Raw genomic sequence first — 14657 nt, 5'->3', positions numbered from 1 at the left:
TGCCCGTGACTTTAAAGTTGATCACCAAAAACTCTGCGTGACGAACACACTTACTGAAAGCAACTCTGGTGTGCTCAAAGACAATGACGCCTCCTGTTAAGAAATATATAGAAGTTATAATCTCCACACAGTAATGAGGCCAACTCAAATCTAGATAAAGTGCTAACATCGTCATACCTCTGACTGCTTACTGTCGTAGTACAGATGGTGCTCCTTGGCTTTACAAGCCTGTTCGTGTTAATTTCTACAAGTGCATATTCTGTGGTGAACATAAAAATGGCAGCTATAGAATGAAACGACTAACTGTGAAGAACCGACCAAAAGCGAACTAACTAAACTTTTTCGCTTCACCTCTTAATCAAGGCTAGGCCGCATGGCGTCTGGCGTCCTGTCGAAAAAACAAGTTGACCGCAAGCTCAGAAAGTGGAAGGCTGTTATTAACGCAGTGAACATGGAAATAGGACTGGTTGATGGCTCTAAAATGGCAGCCTTCTTGTAACGGTATAACTATTCACTGTGGTACGCCTTATGGAATGTACGGAGTGTACAACACCCGTACTGAATTTACAACACCCATATAGTAACTATAAGACTAGTAATAGCTGGTGTTAGCGGGAAGGCTAACACCAGGGAAAATGGAACAAAGTATGTTGTTCTTAAACTAGTTATAAGAAATATATACTGTCATATCTGCTCAGTAAAACATATTACTTATACATTGATAGCCTCAGATGTTCTAAAGCATCATATTGTTAAAAAAAAGATGCAAGTGTGCGATATCATGAAAATGAAAGTACTGAGGGGAATAAATAAATCAGTCATGTAAATAAGAGTACACTGCCTAAGCCCTAAAAAATGACTAGCTAAATGAACGGAACCAATGAATACGCACTTTGTTGTCAAAGAAGTTAAGTAAAATGAATGTGAGCGTACTATCAACTGATTGTGAACCAAACCTATTCACGCGATTGCTAGAAAAATAGTTGGTGCATATAAAAGTGTGGATGCTCTTACAGAAAATCTTTGCATTTGACTTCCTCCGCATCATTTGTAAAATCATGCGTCAATGTTGACCAAGTTTCACATCAATTCATAGCACAATTCTATTAACACCAGTATCTGTGCCCAACTTGCATGTTAAGTGGTGTATAATGTGTGGTTGTCTTGTGTAGCCCTTCATGTAGTTAATCTAGAGTGGTTTGCTGCAGATACAAATAACAACTCATATCAATTTTGTCATTTAGCCCGCACGGCATCATGGTGTTGAATTTTTTGATCCACCAAATCTCCCTCCGAGATAATAACTTGAAGTTGTCTTTGTCTAATTTGTAGATTCTCCAGAATTAGGATTTCAGTTGGGGGATACTGTGTTTCTGTTTTACCCAATGTACCGCCAGATTGGAATTTGTTTTTGTTTCCGATTGTACTTTTATGTTTGGTTATTCTGACTTTGATTTCATGTTCAGTTTTTCCTATATACATTAAACCACATGGGCATTTGTTGCAGTAGATCACAAATGCTGAATTGCATTCAGTTGAATGTCGTAGTTTGATTGTTTTGGCCGTTTGTGGATGTGTAATAGAATTTCTGGGAATTATGTTATTCCAACGAATGCAATTATGAATATTTTTATGCCTTTTGCAGTGTTGCTTAGTTGAGGTTTTGGATTAGTTAACATTTCTTTGATGTTGCGACTTCTGGTGTAGGCAAATAAAAGTCTGATTTTGAATAAGTTCTTGAAATCCGGTTAATGCTGGACGAGTTCCCAGCGGTTCTTAATAAACTTTTTAATGTTTATTGATTTGGTTGAATATCTCGAGACAAAGATGATATGGTCCTGCTCCGTTTTGGGTTTGGTCTTCAATAATTCAGTCCTCGTGATTGTCTCTGTTCTATTTACTACCTTGTTTATTATGGCCTCTGGATACCCCCTTTGTTTGAAATTGCTCATTTATCTTTCTAATGCTGTTTTGAATGTGTCTGGAGAAGATGAGATTCTCTTGATCCTGAGTATTTGGGAGAACGGTAAATTCTGAATGAGATTAAGGGAATTGAAACTACTGAATAATAATTCATTGTTACGATCTGTTTTCTTTTGGTACTCAGAATTTTCTAGTGCTGTTTCTGAGTTGGTGATGTGTACATCCAAGAAAGATATACTCTTCATATTGATGTTGTGAGTGAATTGTATACAAATGTTTTCTGGTTCAACTCCTTTATTTTCATTTACATTTTTTCTTGGGTGTTACTCCAGATCAGAAAAATATTGTCTATGAAGCGTCTGTAAACTATCAAGTTTGATTTCCATTCAAAATCTGTTAAGAAGGTCTTCTTCACATTTGGACATGAAAACATTGGCGTAAGCAGGTGCTCCAGCAAACCCCATAGAAGTTCAGCTAATTTGTAATTAAAATATGGCATTCCACTGAAAATCGCTTTGTTGTAGACAAAATTGGAGTAATTACAAAATGAAGAATCGGTTTGCACCTGTTGCTGACCTCTTGTAGGGGTATGGATGTGTATAAAGATGTTTCATCAATGATAGAGTATCCAATGTTCATGATTTTCCTAATCCATGTTTAATGCTTTTTCTAAAATTTTCATTAGTGTCTCCTTGATTTCAAAAGTGGGATCTTCTTCCAATTTCAGATATTTTGTGAAGTCATCCACATGTTCTTGTACTTTGATCAGATAAAAGCTTCTGTCCATCACTACCAATGCTCCACCTTTATCCGCCAATTGGAATGTCAGATGTTGATTGTTAGACAATTTTTGTAGAATATGGTGTTCGCGTTTAGAAAGATTGGATCTACGAGCTATAAATACCACATATTTACAAACATTGGCTGAAACTGATTCACAGGGCGCTATTGTTCATGCTCTGGTGCCCCTCAATGTCCCCAACCTGGACAGGTATCCTTATGGAATCTGTTCAGGTGGAGTACATTTTCTTAAACCTACTCCTTTGTGTACTATGGATAGCTACCTAACCTGAACTGTAAATACATATGTCATGCTGCAGCGGTGTAAGTTACTTACCCGTCATACTTATTTTGCAGTTTGAAATCAGTTTGCCTCTCCTGAATTCTCAGCCTGGTTCCCCAAGAGGCAGTAATTAGCATTCGTCTTCTAGTGGGTGTGCTAATGTTCAAAATAGCGAGAAATTGAAGGGAGGCAGTATGTATGAGAACATAATATTTAATAAATGTACTTAATTCATCAACTATTGCCCTGCTGACATGCCCAGCCACACAACCGATTTTAACTTACCAGGTGTGATGCAGACAAAACCGATTTGGAAAAGCAAGGGGAGAGATGAGTACTCACATCCTGCATTACAATTTTTGTCAAATTTCTGAACAGCTAGAGGGATCTGGTTAAGAAATTATACGTTTTTTTTCTTCCATATATGAAATCTGAAGGATTTGTTCGACAGTAAAAATATTTACTAGGTTTGACTCTTTCATGCGGCAGGCAAAAAGGAAGCCAAAGAAGAGAAAAAGTAGCCAGTTGGCAGACTCCTGTTTGCCTTTGTGTTTGAAAGCTATGCCTTTGTCTTTAATTCAGTGTGATTTAGAGCATAAACGGACCTTTCCAACAGTTACATACATTAAAATGAAATTATTTGACTTTGAACGTTAATTTGTTTGTAGGACTTGTGGATTTCAAACCTGGCTACTGGATTGGAGTCCGATATGACGAACCTTTAGGAAAAAATGATGGAAGGTAACTATTTACATATGCAAAAAATCTTGTATGTGTTATTATTAACTGTTAGGCATTGTTGTTTAACTGGTAGAATATTCCGATGTTCTTGAATGAATTATTCTCATTAGGAAATCATGTTCCTTTTGATATAACAAAGACCGAAGCATAATGTCATTCCTGTGGCACAAACATTCTACATGGGATAGGGCATCTCTATGGCTAAAGGCCATTTTCAGACGAAGTTAATGTCCTAATACCTTCCAGCATTTTCAATATGCACACTGCAGTCACAGATACACAAATAGAGTTAGCTGGAAGAAAAAGTAGTTAAATATACATCTAAACATACATGTGAGTAATTTAGTGTGACTAATTTGTATATTGCGTTTAGCTTAATACTCACCTGTTTTATTCACACCTCCATAACAAATGTTTTCATCCCCTCTTCCGTTCCCACCATTTTAATTACACTCTTCCCTCAGACAATAACGCTGCAAATCTTTATTCTTTTCAAAATTATTCGTTTATTCTTAACATATGTTTTTATGAGCTGCTTGGTTGCCACTGTGCCTTTGGCTACGCTATTAGAACACACATCGTAACTAATCAATGCCGTATGCTTAAGCACATCTTTATCTGTCACACGTTAACATAGATGTAAGCAGCAGTTTGACAGTTTCCCTAGTTAACGAAGGTTGTTACAGAAACTGAGGCATGCTTTAACGTTAAAGGTCTGTGAACATTCTGTAAAACATTTTCCTCGTTTATTTATAGCAATAGCATGCCACGCACTAAAGGCAGATGCGAACTAATGTATAGCTTTTATAATCCAGAAAAGCAATTTAAAATTAATGTGGTTAGTTAGTTTTTTATCTATTTGCACCATGAAGAAAGGGCCCATTCCATGTATGGTCTTTTAGTTAACAGAACACTGTATTCTGGGACTTGCAGTTTCACATTTTCTATTTATAGGTGTAGTCCAAAATGTTCTAGCTAGCATATACAAGATATCATGTAGAATACTTTGGTCCAGAACCCAGGACTGCTTAAATTGTCTGGCGAGACATGGGACCACTGTGTTCTGCGGGTGACCTGTTGTGCCGATAGCTATGAGGCAGGGGCGTAACACAAGCCCCCGCAGTGCGGGGGGGCCTCGCGCTCCTGGGGGCCCCGGCCGGGCCCCGGGCCCTCAAGTAGGATCTGCCGCTGCTGTGACAAACGGTGCGCAGCGCGGGCCCCGGCCGGGGCCCCTGTGAGTTTGAAATGGTGCGGGGGCCCTGGCCGGGGCCCCTCCGAGTCTTGAAATGGTGCAGGGTGGGCAGGGGCCCCGGCCGGGGCCCCCATGGGAGTCGTCAGCCATGAGTCCCACTCTCACTTTGATGCAATCATCATCCTGCAATTAAAATGGTGCTGGGGCCGCCCGTGACCAGTTTATTTTATTTTTTTAACCCCTTCGACGCTCATGACGAGCTGGGCTCGTCATGAGGTAGCCTCCTCGCACGCTCATGACGAGCCCAGCTCGTCATGTAAAGTGCGCTTTCGCAAAATCCAGCGTACGGGGGGGAATCATGCCGCACGCATGCGGTTAATTCTTTCGAGGATCGATGAATGCGCGCGGCGCGCACACACTTGTCCAGTTACATTGCGAGTGCGACTTTCACTTTCTATCTAATAATTTCCGCCATGCGCGTGGGGGGCGGGCGTAGGGCTGGCTGGTGAGTGACCAATGCCCATTTACACCACTACAGCAGCACATGCCCAATCGCCGGGTGCCGTGGCGCAAACACGCAAATGCAAGGTGTGGCGTGCGTCACGTGTGGCATCAGGGGCGCGCATAGGGCCATAGTGAAGAAGAAGAGTCGAGAGAAGATAAACAAAGCCAGGCCCGCCCATGCTCAGAGTCAGAGAGGACTGTCTGAACAACTGAAGTTGAAAGTAGACTGAAGTAAGTCCGCCCGGCGTCCCGTCACCAGTGCGGGGCCTTCTTTATCATTTACATGATTGATTGCCCGGCAACGCTTCCCGTCAGTAAATGACATAGCGCACCTGGCAGCCTGGTGGGCGTGGGCAGCGCCTCTGCGTACTGGCATTAGAATAGTCTGCACTGCATTAGATAGTCTGCACTGCAGGTTGATGAGAGCCTCCCCCACCCCTTCTGATTGGCACGCCACTGGGCAGGGAGAGATAGATTGAATTGACAGGCCGGCTGTGGCACTGTGCCTGGGGGGCGATCTCACGATGGTAAAGGCACCGAATGCTGGGTATGCGAGACGAGCTAGGGTTACCACGTTTTTGATGAGGAGATATGGCCTATGAGGCAAGTTGTCTGATCTGAATCCAAGAAAGCCGAGTTCTAATCCTGGCTTCATTCATTGCGTGCACAGTGTGTGATCCTCGCCAAATTCGTCGGTTTCAGTTTCACTTGGACATAGCGCTGTTTTTGCCATTGCTCATTCTGTATACTTTTCTTCTATCAGTTGAGATTGGGGTGTTGTTAGTGCCCTTCCCCCCTATGCGGCTGTTAGGTGTGTGAGCAGTGCACTGTGTACTTGCCCCCTGCGGGGGAGGGTTCCTGCCTCCTCTGGCACTTTGATGGACAGACAGCCGAGCAGTGATTGGCAGGTCGGACTCTCTTCCCATTAGTCACCCTTTCCACAGACATCTTTTCCCTAAATTCCTTTGGTGCCAGATTGTGTACAGCTGGCTCTCGTGAGGATTCTTAGCCAGGCATACCAGTACCTCATTAGTGGCAAGGTTGGGTTCCAAGGGTCTAATTAGGGCTAAAGTTGGGCTCCAAGGTCCACCCGCCACCACCCCCATGGAGGGCCCCGTCACCCTCGTGGAGGGGTTCTCGGGCTCCCCGCAGGGCTCTAGACTACCCTGATGGTAAAGGCACCGAATGCTGGGTATGCGAGACGAGCTAGCTTCACCACGTTTTTGATGAGGGCCAGCTCACTGACGGAATGGACAGGTCAGAGCAGAGGCTGTGTCATCCAAGTATGTATTTCAGCATGAGGCAGCATGGGAACTATCAACTCTTCTAACGAATCGTGCTTGGCACAGCATTCAGCATAACCGACAGGCATAATGAAATATAGCTTATAGTCCCGTCCTACAGTAATCATTACAATGTCAAACTCAAAGGGACTAAACTTATAACTCAAAAATCACTTGATAAAGAATATCAGGAACTCCACCTAGCTCTAAATGTACGTCTTCACTTTAGAAAAGTGGCCCTCAAAACTCTGGCATATCCTACCGATCAACAAATGTGATCACAGGTTATTTATACGTTTGGTCTGTAATAGTTTAAAAGCTAATGTTTTGCTTGTGACTCAGATTTGGTAGATAAAGTGGGGTCTACACAAATAATATATCAAAGTTTGGCTCAACACAGTACCTGGGAGAAATAAAATTAGATGCAGCATGGTTCAACTGTGTCCTTATATTTGATACCACAGGCATTCAAATTCAGAAGAAGTAGCAGCAGTAAGGCTGAAGAATAAAACGGCAGGGCCCCTTTTAGCTGTCTGTTACACCAGTGTCACATTCAGAGCACACCACTTCACTCACTAAAACCTCCTTGGGAGGATGTCAAAGTTTCTCAGAAACACAACAGGCATCATATAAATGGACTCTTTGAGCATCCATACAAAGGTCTACTCAACAATGCTTTGACATGTCAAAGCACACATGGAAATACTTAGTTTAAAGATCAAGGACACTGCCTCTGTAATGTTCTCCCCACCCCATGAATGATTGCACCATACCAACAAAAATAACATCAAAATTCATCTTTCTGGAAAATCTCATTCACTCACTTGTAGAAACAAGAAAACGTCTGAAAGCAATTAGGTTCACAGAGCTGCGATGTAAACTTTAATTCATTTATGTAGAATTAAATTAAAGCTATAAATAATAGCGGGATACAGAAGATAATATGTTTTCATTTGCTATTGTCTTTGTGTTTATACTGATCTGTTTCTTTGTCCAGACTTCAACCTCTTCATATTTATAACTGTATAACAGTTTGTTAAGCAGGCACTTTTTTATGCAGGCTTGATATATAAGGAAAGAATTATGGGTGTTATGTGGTAATAGAGGTTAAGTGAACAGCTGTAACTCTGATGGTATCACGTATGTTTGCTAAACGTTTTTTACATTTCCCTGCGTTTCTAAACATACACATGGATCAGAGCAGAGGTCAGGTGACGTCTGTCTGTCCTCACGTAATGTTGCGCATGGTCTGCAGGATAGTAGCGAATGGATGGTAAAGGCACCGATTGCTGTGGGTATGCGAGCAGCTAGGTTCACCACGTTTATGATGAGGGCCAGCTCACTGACGGAATGGGCAGGTCTGTCTGTCCTCACGTAATGTTGCGCATGGTCTGCAGGATAGCCACATTCATGCCCACTCATGGAAAAGATGATGATCCTTGATTTCATTTAGCGTGTATGTGTCAGACTCAAAGGCTACTGATCAATTGGTTATTCATTTTTTTTATTGCTCTAACCAACCAGCGCTGGCCACCCAAGCTACAGACTAGAATGGTTCTAGAAAAAGCTAGAAAAATAGGCGGTGCACTAACCCAAGCAATAACATCACTTCATCATTGGAAAGTCTGTAGCAACGACATAATGCATTCTTTGCAACAACAAAAAATCCCAAATGAATGCAAAGTTTTCTTTAAGAAGACCATCCCTGGTAATAATCTGTTGAATTGTGCAATTCAACAGGTTATTATCAGTGATGACATATGTCAAATGCACTTATGCATGAAACATCATGAGAAGCAAGCTGTGGGAGTGCAGTTTCACAAACTCAGATGATCTCGGGTTATGGTTCCCCTTATGTTTTTATTGGTTCATTGAAGGAGCCCCTTGACTGCAAATGCTTTACAGAAACCGCTAACACTTTGCTAATAATGCTCCCTGCAGTGAGAGATGGTTTGTTCGTATGGCTCCAGCTCCCTGCAGCATCCTTTAGATATGTTACTCGCTAACCCCAGGTCTATAGAAAACAGACAACAAGCAATACATCGACCTGGCGCTCTCATGTCTTTTGTCCCTGCCTCACCCCTGCCTCTGTTGTCAGTCCTTTTTCCCTCAGCTGGCTATATCCAAGATGCGCACGTGCCAGCAGACCCAATTCAGGCAAGAGAATCACAATTTGTGAAGCCAAAAAAGGGTTATTTTAGCTGTCTGTCGACTAAAATGAATGCTACTTCAATATGTCAATGTGGAAAGTACATCACCCCGATTCTTTTTAAATCTCCCACTTTCCTTTTCTAGAATGTTAGCCTATATGAGAATGAACCATGTGAAGGGTCCTGGATGGGATCATGCATTATTAGTGGGGCATATCCTCCATGAGAGCTTCTATATAGCAACCTGCACCTGGGTCTCTGCAGCGGGCGAGTCCCAGTTCCAACCTTCGCTCCGCAAGCAGCCCTAACTCCCCTCGTCCTCCAAGTTTAGACGTATGTTCTACAGAAGGGGCAGGTTGGCTAGTGCTGAGTAAAGTAGAGGGTAGGCAGAGGTGGATTTCTTTGTTGGAGTGGTTCTTTGGCAGTTATTGTTTGAAAGAGAGACAAACGTAGTTGCTTTGGGGATGTAGCCCATTCTTGTACTTTTTGGTGGTGGTACTTCTTGTTGAGAGTTCGAGAAGACCACCTGTAATGGGGATGCTAAGGTGGTTTGTCCATGGGAAGGCGATGCCAACCAATGTTTATAGTTTTTAGTGGAAGATAATTTGAAATGTGTACTCTGAGGTCAAAGGTGACATAGAAGACCCCCCAACGGCTCAGTTAAATTATCTGCTTTTGACAGGATTGTTGCAAATGGCATAGCGTGTATGTTGAGAGTGTTTCCCACTTTCTCACTAGAACTTACAGAAAGACAATATAGAGACATTTCATTTAAATGTTGGAGGTTTCAAAGCAAAATATGCCAGGGTTCTGCGTGGTGGGGAAAAGTGGTACATGGTGGGCCGCGCCGCCGGGGGGAGGCATGGTGGGCCGTGCCACAGGGGGGCCCCTTCCATGTGCTTTGCAGGGGGGCCCCCTCAAGTTTCGTTACGCCACTGCTATGATGTTTGTGTGTGCCCGGGTGTTGCTATGAATGAGTAGGGCTCTGTGTTGCCTGTCTGCATAGATGCTTTTAAGTTTGTTGTCTGTGTGAATAGGCACCTGTCTTTTTTTGTGTGTCTTGGTCTGTGCCTGCATGGAGGCTTGCAGCTGTCTTAGTCTGTCTTTGCGCCCTTGAATGTTGTGTGTTTCACTGGGCATGCACTATACAGAAGTCAATCCTATTGGCCCTGTCGTTGCTTGTCATACTAACATTGTGAGAGAAACGTCAAACAAAGCAACATTTTGCATTTAACACAAATTTGCACAAGTATGTACATGTGCCTTGCAGCAAACAATTTGGTGCTCTTTAAGTTTAAGCATTTAAAAACCATCTTTTTAAAACGCGTCGTTCCACCATATGCAAAGTTGACTACTGTTTGTCTCGCTGATACAGGAGAGGTGCAAAAAAACGTAATGTTTTTGACTATTAAATAATTTCGGCTGGGTCAGAGCTGTAGTAGTTCACTGCCCACTTTGTAGTAATCAACCTTCTCTTCTGGATAGTCTATATACCCCAAAATGTTAAAATCATAAACAGAAGCAGGTCTGTCTGCTCAGAGGAAATCTGACTATTTGGGGTGGGTTCTGGCTGAGTAAGTGAGGTTTGCGGATTACATTTTATCAGCATACAACAAACTTTAAATTGTAACTCACTAGCCAGCATTCATCCAAAAGGGAAGCGTCTGTTCTGGCAACTAAGCAAAATGACCCACAAAGCCATCCACTAACTGGCTTATTTGAACAACTGTTTCCCTTGTTTGGAAGAAGAGAAAGGTTGCTGAGTGTGTTGTCTCCTGCTGCCTCCCAGGTCATTAATTAAACAGAACTTCGCCTCTTTAAAGCAGTAGTGCTTTTTTCCACACACATTCTCAATCGCAGGATTCTCTCAAATTCCCCATGCGGGGTCCAAAGACTACTTTTTGTAGTGTACCTTCTCATAATAAAAAAGCAATAGCAACCAAGAAAACAAGGTGGTACTATTTTTAACCTTATTTTATATAAACGCACTAAAGTTTTTCCAGTGTTTTTTTAATTAGAAATAAAGAAAAATGTATCCACTCAATAGGCATTACATATACGGTTACCACATAGTGCCAAATTGACACTGCAACTTAAAGAATTCCAGGGGAGTAGCCTTCTCATTATTCAAGGCCAGGCAGGTAATTTACTCCCAATCTTTGAAGGATCACTGAATACATCTGCTTTTTGGATGCTGCCGGTTTGGTTGAAAACTTACTGTCTTTGGAGAGCATCCTCTTTTTCATCTGTTTTCTTTTAGGTAGGTGCCTTTGATCCTAGATTTTGCTCTGAGGCATAAACTCTCCTTAGCTTAATCCTTGAGCCACTATATTGTCTCGTTTCTACAAGTGCCATTTTTGTCTTACAAAGATGATGATGATGTTTGCATCATTTGCCTCCAGACTTTAACTCCATAAAGAAGCGTAAGAACTGTCTGCAGATGCCTCACAGAAAGTTTTAGACAAGAGAAGGACGTGTACCTTGGGGCTAAAAATTAGGGCGAATCCGCTCCTGATCCCCCATCTCCTGCTTCTTGAGAACCATCACCCTCCTCATCAGTCTTGGGTGTGGCCAAGTCGTACCCTGTTTCCCTAGAACTTACAGTACTTGTGATCCTGGGTTTAATGTCAAAACAGTCCAAGTCTAAACATTCGACACCAAGAGCTGAAGAATATCCCACTGTTCTTCGAGGTACTCTTTGCCATCAGGGTTCATCTCCACTTTGAAAGCCTCCGAGTCCAGGGAAGTTTACCCTTCAATACTTTGTTGCAGAGGGTTGTACCCAAAGTCTAACAAAGCGTCAGAATGGAGGCGGGTACTCAATGTTCTTCCTCCTGTACCTCAGCACTCTAATGATGAGCGGCCACCCGTACTTGTGTGTTGCATGACTGAACAACAACTGGGTCAAGGGGATCCTCTCACTCTGATCGCTGTGTAACCCATCACTACCTACTTCAATGCCCAGCATCCCAGTCAATCTGCCAGCCCCATTGCTCAGCCAGCCAGAGCTTGCGCCAACTCTGCTTTCTGTACAACGTCTTCTATCTCCTCCACTACCACAGCCTTCACAATACAATATCAAGGAAAAGACGAGGCAAGCAGTCCTAAAAGAAGATGAAGCTCATAAGCTGAGAAGGTGAAAGAAGTTCCATTCATGCCACTTGTTGAAAGGAAGTTTGAGAAAAGACACCAATGCAGGGGAATGGAGGGTCCTTTTTTCCTTAGGATTCTCCTGCGTGAAAGGATGATTCTCCATCTTCATCCTTTTTTGACACCAACCTAAGCACATGCTTCCTGCTTCCAGGAAGATGTAACCGTGCATAAGAACTATGATTATATACAGGATGCAATCGGTGAAGCCCTCACAGTACTTGTATGATGGGCTGTCTGACTATTTTAACCGCATGCGGGCTCGCGGTTTTCCCGCTGCGTTTTGCAAAAAGCCGTGTTACATGACGAGCTCAGCTCGTCATCGGCGCACGGCAGGTTACGCTCATGACGAGCTGAGCTCGTCATCAGCCCCGAAGGGGTTAAAAATAAAATTGATCTAATACTTGGAGATATAAACAATGACCCATTGGCCAAGGCGCAAGCTATAGAAGAAAGGATGGTAGAGATGAAGCTTACGGAAGCCAGCAATACAAAACTAGATAATGTAGAGTAGTTCCTATTTTCCAAATAGGCTCTGTGCATTGGAATAATATATCCTATAGATGTGACATAGGACTGAGGTCAGTATGTCTCTATCGAATATACTAAACTTAATTGTGAGTGCCAGCTAGCTCAGAGGTCACTAGAAACTTTCTCGAATACACAAGAAGGGATACGTTTCTGACAACAGCGTAAACATGACAACTTTGTTTCCCTAGGACTGGAACAAATATCTTCAGAGTTGTGGAAACAATAGATAACTATTTTACTCATCAATCGTGCATGCTTAGTTTCTACAGAGTTGCAGAGAAAATAGAGAGACAGGCGTTTCAATAAAAGGGGTTTATTGAACAGTCTTCTTTCTCATGCAAATGAGGTGAACTGCTACAATTGTTAGACAGAATGCAAAGTATAATGCGTAGAGCGAGTATAGCATTATAAAATAATACTGTAATAGCATTGTCTAGTGCTATGACGTATAAAAATACATACATAAATAACACAGGCTAAAATACTCAACTGGTGCTTCTAAAATACGCCTACCCTAATGTACCTAACATAGGTCTAGTACAAGGGAAGAAGTAAGTATGGTCTTTAGCATAGGTTTAGTTTTTGCCAAGAACTGCCAAAGGTGGAGCTGGATTCTCGGCATAGGAGGACAGCTTCATGTCAGTGCGTCAGCTGGAGAGTCGGCTTCCTTCGGCACTTGCTGTAGCGAGCTGCGTCGGGCAAGTAGGTAGTCGAACTGCACCGAACCACACTGTGCTTTGCTATAGCAATTGAAGGTATATATATACCTTGAAGATGTTCAGGAATGCCAGCTTTGACGTAAAGTCAGGCATATGAACGTCATGGATGAACCCCTAAGGAATTGTTGTTCATTCATAATAATGAGTTTCTTGGAGAAATCAATATCCAGGCTAGGGGAAGTCCCTTCTGCTTAAGAGTCTGGTTTTCCAAGAAATCGTTGTGACGTTGATTAACGGATGGAAGTAGCCATGCCTGTATTTGGGTAGCATGAGCTATGCCCAGATAAGGGCTGGATTTCTATGCCTATATTAGGGCAATGTGGATTGTACCTATATAAGGGCATGAATCTGGACAATTCATACGGAATCTAAAACGCCATACAACAATAGAATTTATGAAAAAAGAAACATTTGAGACTCTAGCTTTAACCATCTCTTCTGGCTGCCTGTTGGACCCACTACCCCACTTATGTGAAAAAGGTAAAGAATTCCATGCCTTTTTAAAAAGTCTGTAATGAGTCATTGAAGATAGGTAGTGTACCAAAGGCATGGAAATAAGGATCTGGTCACCCTGCTACTAAAGAATTCAAATATAGATATAAATTATCCTAGTAGCTATCATCCTATATTGCTACTTCCCTTTCAAGTTAAAATCATGAAGTATGTCCGCAAATTATTAGTGAACGGTCTGAGAAAAATGAGATCTCGGCGATTGAACTGAACCAGTGCTTAGTGTGAGCTGGTGGTTTCCAGTGCTCAGCACCAGCACTTTATTGGTTTCAGGTGCTCCGCACCAGTACTTTATTGGTTTCCAATGCTCTGCACTGGCACTTAATTTTCAACACCGCACTCAAGAGAGACTGCCACATGGTGGCGCTGCTCTTCGAATTTAGGGATGAGCAGAACAACGGTTGTTTATCAATACAATATGTTATTAAAATTACTAATATCTGCCTCCCCAAGCTGTTCGTTTATCCTTGGAGACCTGGAATATTCTGAACTGTAACACTTGCATGCGAGAGGGATGGTTGGTGTTTGTTGTGACCGCGATGATGGGGGAGATGGGTGGTGTAAGCTGCAGTGGCCTCCTGATCAGGGCCCTGGCACGTATTATTTTACAAATTAAGCAATGAACAGAACAGTTTTTTACTAGCACATAGGACTAAATCTGCATTGATCCTGACCATGGATAATTTGAAGTTGGAGGTTGACGGGGTCAAACAGCAGTTCTGATATTACTAGATCTCTCAGCTACATTTGACACTGTCAACCACCAAATACTGTTACACAGACTTGAGATATGAGTAAAGGAACCTTTTTGAACTGGATTGAGTCTCACCTATTGGAGAGATATCCAGCAATCTCATCCCCCGTTTTGTTCAGAGTTAAAAAAATAATAAT

General features: G+C 42.3%; 1 protein-coding gene across 1 annotated transcript in view; it reads left to right on the top strand.

Moving 5' to 3' along the window:
• Window positions 1–14657, top strand: part of TBCB (tubulin folding cofactor B) — a 128840-nt gene that overhangs the window by 76372 nt on the left and 37811 nt on the right. The window contains exon 5 of the mRNA XM_078660932.1: window positions 3655–3727. Within this exon, the coding sequence (XP_078517058.1) occupies window positions 3655–3727 (73 nt within the window). The remainder of the gene's footprint in view (window positions 1–3654; window positions 3728–14657) is intronic.

The sequence above is a fragment of the Lissotriton helveticus genome, chromosome 9 (genome assembly GCF_964261635.1).
Source record: "Lissotriton helveticus chromosome 9, aLisHel1.1, whole genome shotgun sequence".
Classification (NCBI taxonomy): Eukaryota; Metazoa; Chordata; class Amphibia; order Caudata; family Salamandridae; genus Lissotriton; species Lissotriton helveticus.
This window is presented reverse-complemented; position numbering and strand designations above follow the sequence as displayed.